Here is a 19,876-nt window from a genome sequence, read left to right as displayed (position 1 = left end):
CTATCCGTCATCCATCCATCCATCCATCTATCATCTGTACAAATCATATCTATCTGTCCAGCCGTCTATCTGTCATCCATCCATCCATCCATCCATCTATCTATCATATCTATCTGTCCAGCCGTCTATCCGTCATCCATCCATCCATCCATCCATCCATCCTACAAATCATATCTATCTGTCCAGCCGTCTATCCATCATCAATCCATACGTCTATCTATCCATCCATCCATCCATCCATCCATCCATCTGTATAAAGCATATTTATCAATAATTTTAATGGCAAAAACAGGTGGACAAGGAGGAAAAATCATAGATTAAAAAAGGGCATTGTTTAAAAATTTATGTAATCCCTGGTGATGGACCATCTTATGGACCATTAACCATTATAACTGGGAGGCATGTCCATCTCTCGTGCCTTTACGGAAGATAATCATTCATTTTAAAAGATTCATGCCTTAATGCACCCTTGAATTCTGCACAATCATTCATCTGCACACACTTCTGAATATAACAAACAAATTTCTCAGCTGATCGGTTTTGGCTGTTGCTGCAGGCTGTCTTCCGTTATTGGAATGAGTCCAGAAAATTTTAGTGGAGTAGAGTAAGTACATGCAAAAACATTATACATGCCAGAAATACTCACAATCTTTTATTTTGTCTGTCCATTGAGTCAGCAGGGGGGGGGGGGAAGAAATCTTTTTAAATTGCAGTAATGCACACCAACAACATGCACTCATGTATTTTACACTGAACATTTAGAAGCATGGACACATACACATAAACTGCACCTATACATCTATCACTCTTAAATTAAGCTAATTACAGCACCCTTCATCTAACTCAAACCTCTACAGACACCTTTGGCATTTTTAGATTTTAATTAAGACACTAATTGTCCCATTTCTGAACCATTTTTTCAAAAGAGGATTAGAAGTTTAACTGGATATGCAAGGACTTTTCCAGAAATTCGGCACACACAAGTATAGACACACGTTTGTTCTTCAGTCATGGTGTGAACTTTCCTTTGACTTCAATTGTTTTCTGTTTGAATATTTTTAAAATACTTACATTTTCTATACCCTACCCCTCACAGAGACCATTTAGCACTTTTAGATTTTCATTAAGACATTATTAAACGTTTATAAGGCTGTTTTCCTTATGAGTTGGCTCAGGTTTTTATTATCCTCATGAGGACATTCAGCTCCAACAGTGAAGGCAAAACCTGACCTTCACACACATCGATTGTATTAAGCCTTTTCTTAATGAAACACATGTTTGTGATGGTATGATTACACTGTTTGGAGGCGAAACAAAGAAAACACATGATGCCAGCTCAGACACCTGGACTATAGATCAGCTGGCCAACAAGAGGAACACTAGAGATAACAAGATGCTGGCAAAGCAGAGCTAAAATAAACTCCCTATCTAGCTATTTTCCTTCCTTCAATTCAACCACCCTTTTGCAAAACTGCTTGGTCCTGCATCCCAACAACTTAATAAGAAAACAAACATGCTGAATGTCATGAGACAGGATCAGAGAATTAGCATATGGGACATACCCAGTTAGGCTGTGTTTTCTGTCTGAACATTTTAATGTGGGTGTGTTATCGATCTCATTGGTCACATCCATATCCACATTTCCTGTTTAAAGGTCACTAATTGAAAGTCAAGAGAAAGCGTGACCTTTAATGTAGGTGTAACTCTTCACTGACATCTCATTCTGGTGCATTACTGTTTTGCAGTTTTCATCCTCTTCTTTTTGTGTGTGTGTTTGGAGGGGGGGGAAAGAGATTCTCTGATACAATGATACATAGCTGCAATCTTAAATTGCAGATGTACAATAATAGCAACAAACCCAGTGCTGTTTATAGCTTTAGGAAACTTGTAGCAGCTGCTATGTTTACAGTTCCTGCTCAGGTGCGTTTCAATCACTGCATGCTTGAATGTCCTTTATAATCAGGCCTGTACTAGGCACTCGAATCAATAGTATAATCAATTTAGCAATTAAATTCTGTTAAAACAGCTCATTCTGCACTTTTTAACTCTTTAACCATAACAATATAACATAGCAAACATTATAATACTGCAACAATCAATGCAAATAAAAAAAACACTCACCATGCACATGCATATTGAATGCAATGTAAAATCCTGTACTCACATTTGGATGGGATGTTGATGGTGGCATTCCCAGGCCTGGGAGCCACGGATAGCAGGAGGAGAGGGAGCAGGAGAGCAGCGCATCGCCCCCTGCTGCCCACCTGCTGTTGTGACGTGGCAGGCATTGCACCTGCTGACAGGCACAAACACAACGGGCAGAAAAATCTGTGATTATCCCAGTCAGAGAAGAGCAATCTTCACTGTTTCTTCTTCCTGTAGGTTTCTCTCAGGTCCACACCCTCCTGATGCACTCTCACTGCAAGAGACGAGAGGGAGAGAGAGAGAGAGTGAGGGAGGGAGGGGCAGGAGGGGGAGACCCACGTGTGTAGAGAAAAACCATTCAGACCTCCACATGGCCCAGGACAGAGGGAGCCAGAAAGACAAGAGACAAAGGACAGAGTGAGAGGTCGAGGAAGAGAGAGGGGTGGAGTTGGGGGCACAGTAAAAACCAGAGGTGCATATGTTGTGAGCATAAAGAAGAGCAAACCGTAGAGCATGGCATTAGCAACACCAAGGCCACAGATTCGATTCTCTGGGAATTCATTAATTGATAAAAATGTACTGAACTTAATGCAATGTAAGTTGCTTTGGATAAAAGCATTTGCCAAATGCATTAATATATTACATTAAAAATATATTATTATCTAATGACCAATTATTACAAAATATAATGTGGTGGTACCGTGGTAGAGTGATGGTATCAGACGGCAATACCATGGTGCACAATAATTATCAAATTAATGTCATTTACAGTACACTGTAATCCGCAGTACTTCAAAAAAGTCCAGCAACCATGGTAGTACCATGGTACTTGTTGTTGGTTAAGATAACATTATTTATATTAATATTATATTTTGAATAATAATAATGCTATTAATATCAGTATTTAATTTTGGTTCTAATATTAATACTGATTCTATGTATTATATATAATTTTTACTATTATTAGTAGCAATAGTAGTAGTAGCATTAATACTATAATGATGGTGATATTTAAATTTTCATTTATTTGTTTGTACCACTTGTCTACTACTACTACTAATACTAATAATAATAATAATACAATAATAATAAATATTATTATTGTATCTGATATTGGCAGAGTAATATCAGAGCTTACCTTAATCTATAAAAAGTTTTTTTATATACTCTATAAAATGTGTATACTTAAAATTAAGTTATCAGTCATAACATTAAAATATTCTGTATCAGCTAAATCTTTATATCAAGGAACTTCACTATTTAAAGTGCCTTGATATTATTCCTAAAAGACTCAATACAGAGCAAGACATAATACATTCAATTGATATAAATACCAGACGTAATTTTATAGATAAAGTGACCATAAGTGCAAGCACATGGCAAATTGTTCTGATCGCAATCTCAGATCCACAGTCATCTCATAAAGCAATTTACTCAATGCATTTCCTCAGCAGACCTTAATGGTCAGGATCATTAATACATAATGATGAATGAAGGCCGGTGGAAGATGAATATAAAAACATGTCTGGGTCTTTTTGAGGAGCCCCTTTAAAAGAGAAGATAAGCATCTATTAGAGCAGCTATGGCTCACGCCACAGGCTTATGAGATACTCTGCAGGAGGAGTTCTCCATTTGTATTTGGGCCTGCCAAATGACACCACAAAGACCTGCGTGTGTGGCTCCATTGATCAGCACTATCACTGGATCAAACAACCATCTTTTTTCATTCACAAGCCTTGATCACACTACTGCACAAAAATGAGCTCCCCGAGGATGTGTGATAAAAATTTCAGACAGAGAATGAGGATGAAATGAAATAAGGAGCGAGAGGTGGATATTTTTGTTGGCTTGGGTGCAGCGTGTCTGACAGCAGCTGGCAGCTATGCATATCTTTAGCTGGGCACCGCTGTACCCTCCTGGTGCCAAACCCTGGAGCTGAGTGACCTTGGAGCGGAAGGAAAGGTTGAAGGAGGAGTAAAGCATAATCTTTCACTCTCCCACACACACAAAGATAACCCTGCTGAAAAGACCGACTCGGACTAGCATGAATTTCCAAGCTGTTTCATGTAGGTGGTTTGGTGTAGCTGGTGGACAAGCATCACAGGGTTGGATCACAGTCCCATGAGGCCCCTGAGAACAGGTCTCCACCCTCTTCCCTGCCACCTCTGCTGCCTCTAGTGGAAGACCCCATACATAAAACATAAAATATATACTATTTTGTCAAAATAAATTAAAAATACAAAAAAAAAAGAAAGTGATTTCTGTCAGAATTCCGTCTAAAAGTGTGGTCACAAAAAAACAGACCCTCATCTATTATCAATAGTGTAGTGATGTATGAAACACAGAAGTCACTTTCAAACTAAAGCTACTATATTTTCCTGAAAAAAAGTCACACCAGGTCAAAATGATATTGTTGAGAAATGTTGTTTCACACGATAAAAATCATGACTTGTATTTCAACAATAATGGTAAGGTCAACATGGAAAGTCCTCATGACCAGCTTGAACCTGTTGCGAAATTTGTGTGGGAAATCATTTAGATCACTAGATTCCACCCTCAAAAATAAACTATGCCTAGCTAAACTTTAAATATTTAATACTTAATGTATAGTAACCTTAAATATATATTTTTTTGTTCTGACTAATATCTGATAAATGGGTCAATCTAAAATTCCATACAATTTTGTCTAAATACATTAAAAATAAAACTCTAAAAACTAAAATCAGTCATTTTTAATGCTACAAGTGAACAGAGGTATCACAACATCAGCATCCCAAATATAAAATGCAGGTCTTTTCAACAAAGAAAAAAAAACTGTAGGAGGAGAAGTGATATTTACTGGAAATTTTTATAGCTACTGGAACATTTGAGTCAGCATTCGAGCCCACATAATGTTACATATAGGTCACATATGGAAGATCATACACAATGTTGGTGTAGCACCTCAATCCTGGATTACGTGGCTCATTAAGCACAGTCACCTCGAATCGGCACTGTGCCTGCACATCTCATCGCAAAGGCAAGAATTAGAGGAGATAAGAAAAGGAGGCGGAGCAGAAGGGGTGATAGAAGATGACAGCCGAGACAGTAATCCCTTCCTCCATTAAATCACACAGCTGCCCAATTAATCAGTTACCTTTCCTCTCTTTTCGTCCTCCAGATATTAGTATGAACTGATCAGAGGGGGAGGGGAATTACCAGCAGCCAATTAGATGCCAGGTTAGCCTCAGTTGGCCTTTAACAAATGCCATCAAATGAGGATGAATCGAGTCGGGCCTGAAGATTTCATTGGCACTGAGAGGTGCTGAGCATAGTCCGATTAGCCCTGTCACACCGCCGCTCCGGAGGGAGCTAGCCGCCAATCAAACCGTGCCCAGTAACGTATGATCAAGCATCAGCCACTAACTAGTTGACCAAGTCAAGCATGACAGGCTTGCAGGGAACAGAGGAAGAAAGGAGGGTGTGGAATCGAAGGGGAGTGTCACATATCCATGAAATGAGCTCTAGGCACTACTTGAACCCCAACATGCTGATAAGAACCTTGTCTATCACGGCTTACATGGCCTCTATTGCTGATGTGAGGGAGATTGACAATGGTCAGGGTCTCTCAGCGCCGCTGTGCAGCTGTTGGTGATAGTATCTAATCCTGTCACCTGCCTCATTACCGAAGGTCATAGACTAAACGTTGCTGATGCCCTGCAGTGGAACAGAACAGATGTGCATACAAAATTTTTTTAAATAAACAATAATAAACATAGCATGCTTTCAGCATCGCAGAGAATTGATGCACCATTCCACATAAACAAACTCTGTAATGTCAACCCTGAAGCAACTGAAAAACAACCAATTATCTTTGCGAAATGGAGCATGTCACTTCACTCATAGCATATACTGCTTGAATTTCAGTGGAAAACATGAATCATATCATGACAGAAAGTTGATGTAATCACAGCAAAGGCTGTGTTGATCATAGCTTTTATTTCTTCTAAATGCAAGAACTTTGGAACGAGACAAGGGAGGTTTTTATTTAAGTACATTGATAGTGAGAAAGTTGTATATTTAGAAGGCTATATAAGGAGGTTATATAATCTTCAGGGGACCAACTTGCTGAATACTGTATTTCAGGAGCTGAGAGCTGTAAACTAAACAACTTATTTGTCTGGTATCCTTATTCCTGGATTATGGTAGAATTGTAGCAGTGTAAAACCTGCCCTTATTTGATCCTGAGGTTATTCGATCATACTGTAAATGGGCCTTTAATTCTACTGTTATACTGATGGATATGATGGTTCTATATTATGAATAAATTGTCTGTATTTCTAACATTGTTGAAGCCAAAGTCTTTAGGATGAAGTCATACATACAAGTCACACAATTGATGTTTTTGAACTATTGAATAATTGGCCATTCATTCTTTACTCAGTGTGTTTAGGCATTGTTCAGGTCAAATTAAAACAAAAAATTATTTATTTATTTAATTCTTATTTTTTGTCTTGTCTAAATCTCTTCAGTTATTAATTTAAATAATTAAAAATAATTAGTGGTCTCAATATATTTGGACAGTTAATGCACACAGAAAAATGTTTGAATGTCAAAATATCAATATACTGTAATGATAATGTTGAAAGAGACTTCTTTCAACATTAAAAAATATTACAGACCCCAAACAGCTGAACGGTAGAGTATATACTGGGCCACTGTATCTTCAACAAACCACTGCACAAATTGCGGACATGTGAATTACAAAGAAGTGTCTCAGTTGTCTATTTCAGGCTGCAAGAAAAACCAGCAGGAAACCATATGTAGACTTCACTGTTTTAAGATCTAATATCGCTTATCTGTTCTTACATCATCATGTGCTTGCATAATTATTTCCCCTGCACCCCCAAGCAACTAGTGAGAATATGTATTCTAACGCACTCATTTAAAATCAGAAACAAAAAACTGCAAATATTAATCCACACGCAGACGATTTCTTCAAACAATACCCTGCGTTGTGCCGTTTTGCAGAACCGCAGCAGCACTAAAAGTGTTTATCCAGTATGTGTTTATAAGGGCTGGGCTCTGTCATGCCTCCTCTTTAAATATTTACCACCTCCAACTGTGAAGATGCGTGTCAAAGACTGGAGGAGAGAGAGACGGAGGAGGGAAATAAATGAATACATGCTTTGCCTCCACCCTCAAGACCTCCCCGAGGGTCTGTCTGTCTGGAAAGCCAAGCGACGGACAGCAACAGAAGCACAGATCTGAAGGCAAAGAAAGAGGGACTGGGAAAAAAGAGGGGGAGGAGATAGGTGACTGAAGGTAATGGGAAAAAAGAGGAGTGGCAGAAGACAAGCAGATATAGAGGGGGGCCTGTAATTTGCAGAGACCCCCTGCAGGGTAAATTATTTATAGCCTGGCCTTCCCTGCCGGTACAATTTGCCCTGAATTCACCTAAATTCATAATTCATATCAGTTTGTTCTCCATATATTTGGTCCGCGACTAGACTGACCCTCTCTGTGCATTCAACTGTCTTCTTGAAGGCCAGCATCTAATTTGCATGAACCTGTTGCAGGTAACTCGAGGGTTAAGTTCATAAAGCAAGGCAGAGGGAAAATAATACTAGTACGCCTTAATACTAATAGACCTAATCCAAGGTGACAAGCTCCACACAATAGTGTGCATGGAATGCTAGAATACAGATTACATTGATCTCATTACTCTCAGACAATAGTAGCGAAAGCAGTAATTATTGCTCACTAATAAAAAGTCAATATTCTGTGGAGAGCGTGCAATGGACTGTCTTTTAAACATGTGCACCAGCGTTTACTAGACCACAGTGAATCTATACCATTGCTGCTGAATCTTTATCGACAGAGCAAAATAAATTATATTTACCCGAGTTGTTTGCAGTCTGTACTGAATGTGACAGAGTAAAAAGCATGAATGGTGATATAATAGCAAGAAATAGCTTTCAATTAAGACGTAAACGACACACACTGTGACCATTGTACTGTAGTATAAATCATGAACAAATGACTCTTACAAGCCGGTTATTTTTTAAGGAATCTAGAGTTTACAGTGCATCTGTAGTTCCAAAAGAATTTACACTCAAAAATAAAGGTGCTTAAAAGGTTCTTCAAGCGATGCCATTAAAGAACCATTTTTGGTTTCACAAAAAAACATTCAGTCAAAGTTCTTTAAAGAACCATCTCTTTTTTACCTTTTTATAATCTGAAGAAACTTCTTTCGCCACAAAGAACCTTTTGTGAAACAGAAAGGTTCTTCAGATGTTAAAGGTTCTTTATGGAACCATTTAGACAAAAAGGTTCTTCTATGGCATCATGAAGCACCTTTATTTTTAAGAGTGTAGGTCATTCACAGCAAATTTTAATAATCGTTCTAAAAGGTTATCATTATAGTGACCATTTTTGTTGTGAACAACCCTTAAGAAAAACAACAACAACAACAACATTGACAGCCAATCAGCAGTCAAGCCAGATTCTTTTTAGTGAATCAGAAATATTCAACAAGTGTAATCTGATTCCAGTATGAACGACACATTTTATGAAGTTCTTTTAATGAATAGTCCTAAGGTATGAATTACTCTGTCGAATTCTCCTGAATGTTACTGAATCAACTGAGCTGGAAGTGTTTTTTTTTTCTTTTAGATTTATTATGTCCACATTGAAAGTTGTGTGTGAGTATTAATACTGACTAACTGTCTAGATTATTAAGTGTAGAGAAGCATGAATTGGGACTACTGCAAAAACAAAACTCTGTAAATCATGGGTCTGAAAACAGCAACAGAGAATCTAGAGTATAAGCTATAAAGGATAGGACAACATTTCTCTGTCCTTTTTATAAGAGCATGAATGGGTCTCTTTGACTCTTCATCCCCTGATGTTACACTTAAAGTTGAGCTTTTCTTCACACAGCGACATAAGCACACACTCCTCTTTGCTTTGCTGTGGAAAGTTCTAAAGTGCACCCAGATCACCGCACCGCTGACTTGAGGCGATATTTATCTGCTTTACTGACTTGACATCCTATGCGGTTTACCCAGGGGTCCTCCTCGCATGGATGTGGCCTCGCATCTTCATAAAGGCCTCTGATGTGCGCCGACAGCACCAGAGCGCACAGGAGAGCAGAGAGCCGCCCTAACCACCTGACAACTGACCTGTATCTTCGATCGCTACTGATGCAATGTTTGCGGAACACCGAGTCCAAGACTTTTTTTCATAATTATTCTGCTTCTTGCTTTCTACAAACCCTCGCTCTTCTCACAGTTTCTCTGGGTTAAGGGTTAATATCAGAGACATAGAAAGCTGTGGAAAATAAAGGTTGTTAAGAGGGGCTACCGCCCACTCGCTCCATCCCCGTTACCATGGCAACGAGGTATCCACAGCATCTCCTCCATACATGGACATACAAATTCAGTTATTCATACGCACAAACACACACACACACACACACACACATAGGGAAACTATAATGGAGGGCTGTAGCGTACACACCACTAGCTCGCAACACACAAATCTATCGGATGTTTTTCAGATTATGCTCTAACCACACTCAATGTCGACAAGATGACAAGCATCCTGGAAAAATATTCACTCCCGTTGTCTTTTTCCATGTTTCATGATGCAGTAGCCGTCAGGTTTATTTATGTATTGATGTTTTTTCCCTTCAGACACAATAAAAACAGAAGGAATAAAAGACATGCTGAATAATTCAAATAAAGAAGTGTGTTCATTAAGAAAAGAAAGGTGGGAAAGGGGGTATAGACATTTCTAACACAGCTCGAGGGGGAAGGGAGAGAGAGCAGAGATGAGGGAGGGACGGAGACGCCTCAAGATCAAACGGATTCTGATTGAATATTAAAAATTAATCTGATGGTTATACAAAGAGAGCAAGACAAATGTGGGAACATGGTGTCTAGAAAATGATGACAGCATTTAGGGGAAATTAACCAACTAGAGAGCTTCAGTTTTATCTAGCCGACAGCAACATATGGCATAGCTGTAGAGTCAATGGGTTTGTTAATTTAATGTGTATACAAAGGTCAAGTTAGCAATTTATTACTATTATTAGTTACATTTATAAAGCACTTTTTTCATAGACTCAAAGCACTATATAAATGTAACCTCAACCACCATTTTTACTGATAAATCAATCAAATATATCAGTAAAATGAAACTGATTGCAGGTTGGTCAAATGTATATTTATATATATTTACTAAATTAAATAAATATATAAATAATAAAATACACATAAAATAGAAATTGGATGCACTAGGTAATTTAATGACCTAGTTTATTTAAACTGATATTCTGAGCACATTTTACCAATTCCAAACCACATCAATCTTGATAACTACTATTAATTTTGTCTTTAATCATTTATAAATGATATATAATTGTCCATGAAGGATGGAAGTGAAAAATGCCTAATATTCAGGTGTGCATAATTATTAAGCAGGTCTTTTACCAATAAAATGAGCCAAAAAAAAAAAAGATTTAACTCAGACTGAAAAGTCAAAAATGATTAAGACTGATATGGTTTGGAATTGGTAAAATGTGCTTGGAAAAAAAAAATATGATCAGAATATCAACTTGCATAATAATTATAAACGCACTGTACATATATATTAAAAATTAAATATTATTTATCCAGTCAATCTATTTAAATGTTGTGTGTAGATCTGGGTAAATTGTACAGCCTTGGATGAAGCCATGGATTAAAAATCAAGCATCTTTTCATGTTATTTGCAAAAAAAGTAAATTGATGTCAACGTCTAAAAAGGTTCATTGGTTTGGAACCACCGCCTACAGATTCACTCGCACAGATTCTTAGTCTCTCCATCTTAACTCTAAATGGGCCACATTCACTTTGTTAGTGTCAGCCGCAATGACATACTAAGCTTGTGGAACACCAGCGTTCATTAAAGAAACACCTCTGGTGCTTTGGGATGACGCATGACATGCACACTTGGCCGGTCACCCAATTACAAATTTCACCCTATTCTGACAAGCCAAGTCAACAACGATGGCTAATCTCTGCAGACATGAAGATATTCTACACTAAAGAGGTAATTAATATGACAAATGCTGCTTAAAGAGCTTGTGGAGTGACATGCTAGCATGGGACAGATGTATGTGGGGGTGGGGCTGGTTGCTAAACTCATAAAAGGCTATAGTGAGTCAATATTAGCTCTGGTAAATGTAGCAATCATAGCATTATGAAATTAAGCGGAAAACCCATTACCACTGACCTTCTTTCCTCCTCCCCCCTCGGTCTGCTTTTGTCAGGCACGGCTACTTTCTTGCCCCGGAGTATCTAGCAAGTCTCTCGATTGTCTAAATTCAGCACAACTTTGACCTTCACTTTTGATTTTTCTCTTTCGAAATACAACCCGATGCTTTCCACCTGACTTGGGTCTCGAAGTCGGATTGCTGTTCTCAGGAGCTGTCAAAAGGGGTTGAGAATGACCTGATGAGACAGGTGAGGGCATTTAGAGGAGCTGTCTCAAGCTCTCGACTCTAGACAGATAGGATAGACACATCCTGTTCTACACTGACAGACCTGCAATGGGGCATTTGACCCATTCAAAGAGCCAATAACAGCTTTATATAAAGGATATTAACAGTGCTCAGACTGGGGCCTTGTATTGTGGTACAATTGTAAACAAATGAAAAATGTAACAAACAAAACCTTTTATTTTTAAAGTATAATAAAAAAAATATCTAATATATATAAAACAAATTAAAAGCATAAACAATTCAAAAAAATAAAAAATAAAAATAAATAAATAAACAACCAGTTATTAGATTTAGTGGGCGATTACTTTTTCACGTAGGGCCAGGCAGGTTTGGACAGCTTTTTTTCCCTTAATAAAATAAATAATTTAAAAACTGCATTTTGTATTTACTTGCATTATCTTTGTGTAATATTACAATTAGTTTGAGGATCTGAATCTTTTAAGTGTAACAAATATGCAAAAAATAAAAAAAAAACAGGAAGGCGGCCAGCACTTTTTCACACCACTGTATCTTATATACAAATTATTAAATAAATAAAAATTAAATATAAATATATATTTTATAGCACACACACATATACTGTATATGACCTGCAATCACTTTATTTTAGTGAAATATTTGATTTATTTGTTTAGCAAAAATGGTGGTTGAGGTTACACACAAAAAAAAGTAAACTTATTTTTGAACTGCAAAAAAAAGACTTAAAAAAAAAAAATAGCGACCAGTTACATTGCCTAAAATAAACATCTTTTATATATATAACCTAATATCAAGAAAAATGTACCCAAACTTTACCCAAAACTACTGAATAGTCACAAATACAAGAAAACAATAGAACAGTCAAATAAACCCATAGCATAGACAATTTTTAATAATGAGAGCTTAATAAACAAATAGTAAAGTATACAACCTTGTTAAGCCCAGAAAAACATAATTACGGTATGTATACAACAATAACATTTGACCAAGCCAAAACAGCGCGTCACAGCAACACAACACAACACAGAGGATAATTAAACCCAGCGCATCTCAAAGCACGGCAGCTCAATTAGGCCTTAATAAGGCCTGGACCACACAATTGCATGGAAGCATATCATTAGCATACCGCATGCTGTAGCTGGCTCCCATCTGAGGGCCCCTGTGTGATGGAGACAGGGGACAGGCTGTCAGTAAGTGTGCATGAGTGTGCGTGGAGGTGTTACAGGTCCCTTGGGCCCAGTGATAAGTGGAGAGCATTGGGGGAAGCGCAGCTGTCGAGGGGTTGTGTGACACGCGGGGCATGTCAGCCGCTCCCGAGGGGAGCACGTACACCACTCCCCTCACCCTCATCACACCCAGACTGATAGACAGCCCATCCACACCATCAGCTCTGACATTACACCGCAAAACATGCTTTACACTGACAGATCACACCCATTACAACCCCTCTATCAAAGAAGCTCAACAGGGTGCTAGCAACACCAATATCGAGGTTTGATTCCCAGAGAACATGCGTAGTAATAATACAAAATTCATATGAAAATACTGTGTATATATATACACACACACACACACACACACACACATATGGTCAATATCACTGTAGGGTGCCTTTTGGTGTCCTGAACATAACAACACCGGTTACGTCATTTGCACCACCCCCCACCATCAGTTTGATTTATTTATAGTAAAAAAAAAAATAATTTAGCCTAGTTCAGTTAGAGGACAGACACGTTTAAAAACTAAACGCTCAATGCAGCGTGCCGAACCGTGCGCGAACGACCAAGGAGCAGGAGTCAGATTTTATTTATCACGTGAGGAGAGTGAGTCGAGCTGACTGACAAGAGTGAGGTGAGCAAGACAAGACGATGGCAGAAAATGGCGCCTGTTTGGCAATATTTTAGATTTTGAAAAGCCTGTTGACTGGAAGTTTATTTAAACATTCTTTTCTTATTTATTTGGTTCCACAGTGTTTGCTGATTTTCAGTTTAATATACCTATTTAAACTTTGTGTAGCCCAAGTAATTTGTTATTTTATTAGGCATATATGGTGTATTTTTATTCATTTTGTTAATAAAAGTTCTATGAGTTTGACGTTGTTGTTGCTTGAATTGAATCGACGCTGAATTGCCGCTAATTTGAAAGTGAAAGGAAAATGCGCACGGCGCTTTTTCAAGCTATTTGAAAGCCAAGAAATCTGAGGAAAAGAGGGAAAACTCAAACGAACAATTGTTTGTCGCCGAATTGCGGCAATTCAATTGCCGCTAATTTGAAAGTAAAAGTTAAATGCGCACAGTACTTTTACAAGCCATATGAAAGCGAAGAAAAGAGGGAAACTCAAATGAACTAACACCCCCACGCCAATTAACCGGTGGGAAAATTTCATTTTCTTTGTCTGAGTTTGCTTACTTGCTTTGCCAAAGCTTAACATGTCCACCCAGTCAGCATAAAAATGCCAGACGTGATTTGAATACAGTATTTTCAAAATATATACGTTTAAATATACCAAATTCTCTTCAACAACCAGACTTAATAGTTCGCTAGTAATAGTTTGTTGAAAGCTAATATGCAAACAATATTATATTATTTTAATAACCCTGTTTAGTAAAGGGATATCATACCTTTCAGAAAATATAATTTGCATCTTAATTTTGCAATAAAAACATATTTAACAGTAATATGTATGTCCATGACAGGGTGGATATATCTTATGGTTTATGCTTTGAATAATGGCCCATAATTATTTTATAAAAAATGTGTGGGAGCTCAGCTAATATGTTTCTATAGTACTTGAGTGTCTACTATTTATGATATGACAAAGCGAATGGCAAATTAAAACCAAAATTCTTGACTATTGTGAGGGTTGAAAGGCACTCTATGGTGACATTGACCCATATACTGTGTATGCATATGTAGTGCAGTTCTTTTTAATTCTAGCTAGTGTTTAAACCATTCAGTGCTCGTGCGCTCTACTGGAGACCGTGCGCTCATGCACACTCGCAGCGCACACACATAATGCCAGGTTCACATTACTCAATTTGCAGTACGTATGCTGTGTTTTTTTTTTCAACGCTCATGTTGAAATGTTCACACTGCATGCGGTTGCGGTCCAGCAGTGCGTTCAGGAGTGGTGCGTCTGCAGCAGTGCAGAGATCGTTTCTGCACAGAGCCTATTTTTGCTGCGCTGCAAGCGAAGAATTAAAGTAACAGCTGCATTGTTTGCGGTAAATATGAACATGGATTGACACGAAAATGTAGTAATTACACCATAAATGCATAGAATTAAAGTCTACTGTGTTTCAGGGTCAACATATAGGCTATGGCTAGGTTTAAAGGAAAAGAGCACTTTTAGATAAAGAAGGCAATAATAGATGGCACTCGTGGAGGTAGGAAAACAAAGTTCTTTATGAACTGCAGGATTGCTTGTAATGAAGAATTAAATGCAAAAGAAAAGGCAGTAGAGCTGACCGTTTCTGTCAATGGCAAGTTTCAATTTAGAATGTTTGTGATAATGTAAGAAAAGTAGTTTAAATGTTTTGCCACTTGCTTGTCCAACTTAATAAATAAATCTAGAAATAAACGAAAAAGTAAAAAAAGCATCGAATAATAGGTTTCTTATATTTATTGCATTTAAACATGTCTATGAAAGATTGTATTACTGTACTGTGTAAAAAAAAAAGAATCACAATGCTGAAAAAGCATTTTCAGTAATAATGTTTGGATTTGAAAACAAAATAACGGATGTTGTGTTTGTAGTAAACAGCCATGGATCAGAGTAGTGGACTACACCATTTACCACACATGGACTGCATGCACACTGCAAACGGAGTGTCTGTGAACCTGGTGTAGGCCGCCTCATACAGCTCACGAAATCAGGCTTGTGCTGTGTGTAAGCTATTGTGCAACAATTGCACGATTGTCAAAACAAAAATGCAGTGCATGATCACATTTAGGTGAGATAAATATGTAATTTTGAAAAATATCAAAAAAATGCCCCCCTCCACCCCTCAAATTAAAAAAATCCTCTCACACAAGTGTCACCTAAGAGGGGGATTCATTTTCAAAAATGAAATCCAGGCCCTGAATAAATGTCTAAAAATCTTAATTGGATCATCACTATAAATAATTCTACATGATAAAAAGAAGGCTTTAAAAGATCGGTATCGGTGATCATATCGGCAGATATTGCTTTCTGTGATCGGCCTCAAAAATCCTGATCAGAGCACCCCAAAATACACACACACACACACACACGGTCAGAAGTTCCAATCAGATCGATTTTTTATGTTTTTTAAAGGAGTTTCTTATGCTCATCAAGGCTGCATTTATTTGATCAAAAATACAGGGAAAAAAATTATATTACAAAATATTATGTTGTAAAATAACGTTTTTTTATATATATACAGTGGTGTGAAAAAGTGTTGCTGAGGCAAGTGAGGTCTGCAGTTCTTTAGATGTTGTTCTGGGGTCTTTTATGACCTCTTGGATGAGTCGTCGTTGTGCTCTTGGAGTAATTTTGGTTGGCCGGCAACTCCTGGGAAGGTTCACCATTGTTCTAAGTTTTCTCAATTTGTGGATAATGGCTCTGACCGTGGTTCGCTGGAGTCCCAAAGCCTTAGAAATGGCTTTATAATCCTTTCCAGACTGATGTGTCAACTGTTTTGATTCTCATCTGTTCTTGAATATCTTTAGATCGCGGCATAATGTGTTGCTCTTTAAGCATGCTTCACTTTGTCAGACAGGTTCTATTTAAGTGATTTCTTGATTCAACAGGTCTGGCAGTAATCAGGCCTGCGTGTGGCTAGTGAAATTTAACTCAGCTTTCTAAAATAATGTGGTTAATTGCCGTTCTTTCATGATTTAACAGGAGGGGGCAATTAATTTTTCACGGAGGGCCATGTAGGTTTGGACAGCTTTTTTCCCTTAATAAATGAAATCATCATTTAATAACTGCATTTTGTATTTACTTGCATTATCTTTGTGTAATATTTAAATTTGTTTGATGATCTGAAACAAACATGCAAAAAATAAGAAATCAGGAAGGGGGCCAACACTTTTTCACACCACTGTGTGTGTGTGTGTGTGTATATATATATATATGATACAATGTACTATGATACAATATATATACACACACATAGGTATATATTAGGGCTGTGCAATATTTCGAAATTCTCGAAATATCGCAAATGTACATATCGCAATATGCATATTGCTACAGCTTGCAATATTTGGGGCCATGACCAAAAGACAGAGAAAATCACTCACTGCTCTTACCTAAATAACTTTTGTAGCTAAATAAGAATCAGTGCATATTGAATTCAAAGAGTAAATACTATGCAGTGTTTTATTTTACCTTTTTATTATTCAGTTCCTAAACTCATGTTACAACGACTTTATGTAATGCTTGAGTAAAACACTACCGTTCACTTTCAGAAGTTGTTGTAGGGGTGCTTTCTTATTAGAATCAAAATCAGAATGAGCTTTATTCACCACTTAAGTGTGCGCAAACACAAGGAATTTGTTGTGGTTTTACAGGAACTCTTGGTACATGTATACATACAAATAACCATATATATATAACAAGATAGTTATAGAAGTTCACAGAACTGACTCAGCAACAGCTGAGTAAAACTGTTTCATCTGAGCATGTGGCACTTTAAGCATTATCGTATAGCATATCACATTTTTCTTCAATATCGCACAGCCCTAAATATATATACATATACACATATACATATACATACATACACACACACACACTGATCACTTGGTGTCAGAACATTTGCATATGCATTTTGTATTACGAACATAATTGTCTGTATGGATAGATAGACAGATAGATAGATCAAACGATGATTTTGTGATTAATTAGATGAATTAAGATGATAAATTAGATAAAAGTTGTGTAATTAGATAAAAAAAATTTAATCAACTGAGAGCCCTAAAAATTTATAGTATACTACAAACTATAATATTATATAAATTGTACTACAATAACACTGGCATGCACTGGCATCTAATGGCTTAATATTATTTAAAAGACTGCAAGGAATATTTAAAAATACATTTAAAATTTACAATTTGAAAAATATAATTCAAAAATTTCTTATAAATTTATATTTCTCTCAAAGAAAAATAATTCATTTTTCACTGCAGGAATATGTATATGAACTACAAAGTATGATTAAAAATCATGAAACACCTGAAATAATGTTCAAGCAGTTACAGCACCTATAAAACCGCAAAAAATAATGATTTTTCCCCTATCAAGTTTCCCAAATACACTTAATGATCATTGGTCAGCTAAATGGATGGCCTCACCCCAAACTCACTTCATTGGTTGAGCCACTGTTGCTATGTTTGTCTGCTCAAACAAACAAGCAATGTTTTGACACTACTACAGAGCCAGTGTTTACAATTTGAGGGAAACAACCTACATAAAGCTTACACCTAGTCAACATAATGAAATGGGATAGAAGGAAGTATTTTAACACTGTAAAAATACACCACCTTCAAAGTGGCTGCCAAACAAATACATTTAAAAGCAGCTACAAAGTACTTACCCTCAACTTGTATACAGGAAAACACTCAGCAAAGTAGTTATGTCCATTAGTCTATTCAGCAATCTTTGAAGCTATCAGCCATTTCTGCTTTGGATTATTCATGATGCCTCATGACTTGTCTCATTAGCTAAAAAGCCTGATCTCTTTGCAGTGAATGGGAAAATTGATAGGTGAATTCTAGGCTCCACCTAATCTGTGTTAGTGCACTCATCTAATATGGAAATGAGAAGTATTGGCAGGTCAAGGTCAGCCCTGCTTTAGTATTCCACAGGATTTGCATTCAGTCGAGCGCATCAGCCGTGCCTCGACTCTGAAGTGCCATGGACATGTACGACTACAGTGAAACAATATAGTTAAGAGATAAATCATTTTATCGGAAGGATGTGGTCTATATTATCAGACGCTCTCTCGCCTGCGCCTTTCAGATCAGGAAGCCTCGATTAACCAGACCAGAGGAACCTTTCTTCACCACCAGCCCCATTAACTTTGTTAAAAGTTGCAAAAGCAGCACTTGCCTCTAAGTGCTCCTGATATAATCGAAAAGAGCACCTCGTGGGAACCGTGAGAAGAAATAAGCGAGACGCTGCCTGCAGGCTGTGGATCGAGTGGAAGTGTGTTATGTAAAAAAAAAAAATCGAGTTGAGATTCTCATCTTCCTTGAGCTAGTGCCGTTCTGTATAGTTATCACATCTTCACCGCTTAGATCAAATCTCTGTCTTCCAGCAGTTATCACATGCACGAGTCATTAGTGGCTCATGCAGCATGAACAAGTGAAATCGGTTTGAAGCCATTTGACTGTCATTCAAATGTCTTTGTCTGAATAGCGAGAAAATGGGGTCATGTTGGCTGTGAGAGTGTACTGTGAAATGCATACTGTCTGCTGTACTCCATACTGGGCACGAGTCTGCGTGGCGTCAGAGGAAGCTAAACCGGAGACCAGACGGACCGGTGGAAAAACAGTGATTTATTCAGTCATGCTCGAATGGACAACGGATTGCACTGCTGTCCAAATCTATGACGCTAGCAAGGTGTCAATACTAGCATTGCCTGCTTCTTTTTCACACCAATCACCATGACAACCCTCTGACTCTAGCGGCATGCAGCCATACACCTCCCTTCCCCCATTCCTCCACCCCCCCCTCCCTCTCTCTCTAGATCTATCGCTACTTTCTTCTTGGCACAACTTCTGCATGTCCCTTATGTTTTCCCCAGCACACGGATGGCTGATGTGACGCTACAGTCCAGGCTGTCAAACACTGTTAAGAAGTAGCTGTCTTAATATGTGCCACTTGCAGGGTGCAAAATGGATCCAAAAGTATTTCTATTGCTCAACATTGCTTATCGTTGAGTGTCAACCTCAGGATGTCAAAATCTTAATATTACATGGCCGGTTTTATATTTACATCACATGCAGACTTTTTTTTTTCTCACAAATGCAAGTTTAAATCTCCTAGTTCAGACTTTATAACTCGATTTAACTCAACAATAGTGAGTTTGTTGATTTTGAGGAAAAAAGCCAGAAGTGTGGGATATAAACTCCTGATTCTAAGCCGAGGAGAAAAGAGAGAATATCAGAAGTGTGAGATATATTATCGGAATTGTGAGAATAAAGTCAGAATTTTGAAATATAAACTCAATGTAAAATGTACTTTTATGCCAT

The 19,876-nt window shown here is 37.6% G+C and overlaps 1 protein-coding gene across 2 annotated transcripts in view; it reads right to left on the bottom strand.

The window, feature by feature from the left end:
* Nucleotides 1-19,876, bottom strand: part of LOC107570628 (neural cell adhesion molecule L1-like) — a 65,408-nt gene that overhangs the window by 19,810 nt on the left and 25,722 nt on the right. For both annotated transcript variants that reach the window (XM_016256889.1, XM_016256883.1), the window contains exons 2-3: nt 2,165-2,419; nt 647-661 (exon numbers count right to left, since the gene is read on the bottom strand). In XM_016256889.1, the coding sequence (XP_016112375.1) occupies nt 647-661; nt 2,165-2,288 (139 nt within the window). In that variant the 5' untranslated portion in view covers nt 2,289-2,419. The remainder of the gene's footprint in view (nt 1-646; nt 662-2,164; nt 2,420-19,876) is intronic.

Source organism: Sinocyclocheilus grahami, unplaced genomic scaffold, assembly GCF_001515645.1.
Source record: "Sinocyclocheilus grahami isolate Dianchi unplaced genomic scaffold, SAMN03320097.WGS_v1.1 scaffold29.1, whole genome shotgun sequence".
Taxonomy (NCBI): domain Eukaryota; kingdom Metazoa; phylum Chordata; class Actinopteri; order Cypriniformes; family Cyprinidae; genus Sinocyclocheilus; species Sinocyclocheilus grahami.
Note: the sequence above shows the minus strand (reverse complement) of the source record. Positions and strands in the feature narration are given on the sequence as shown.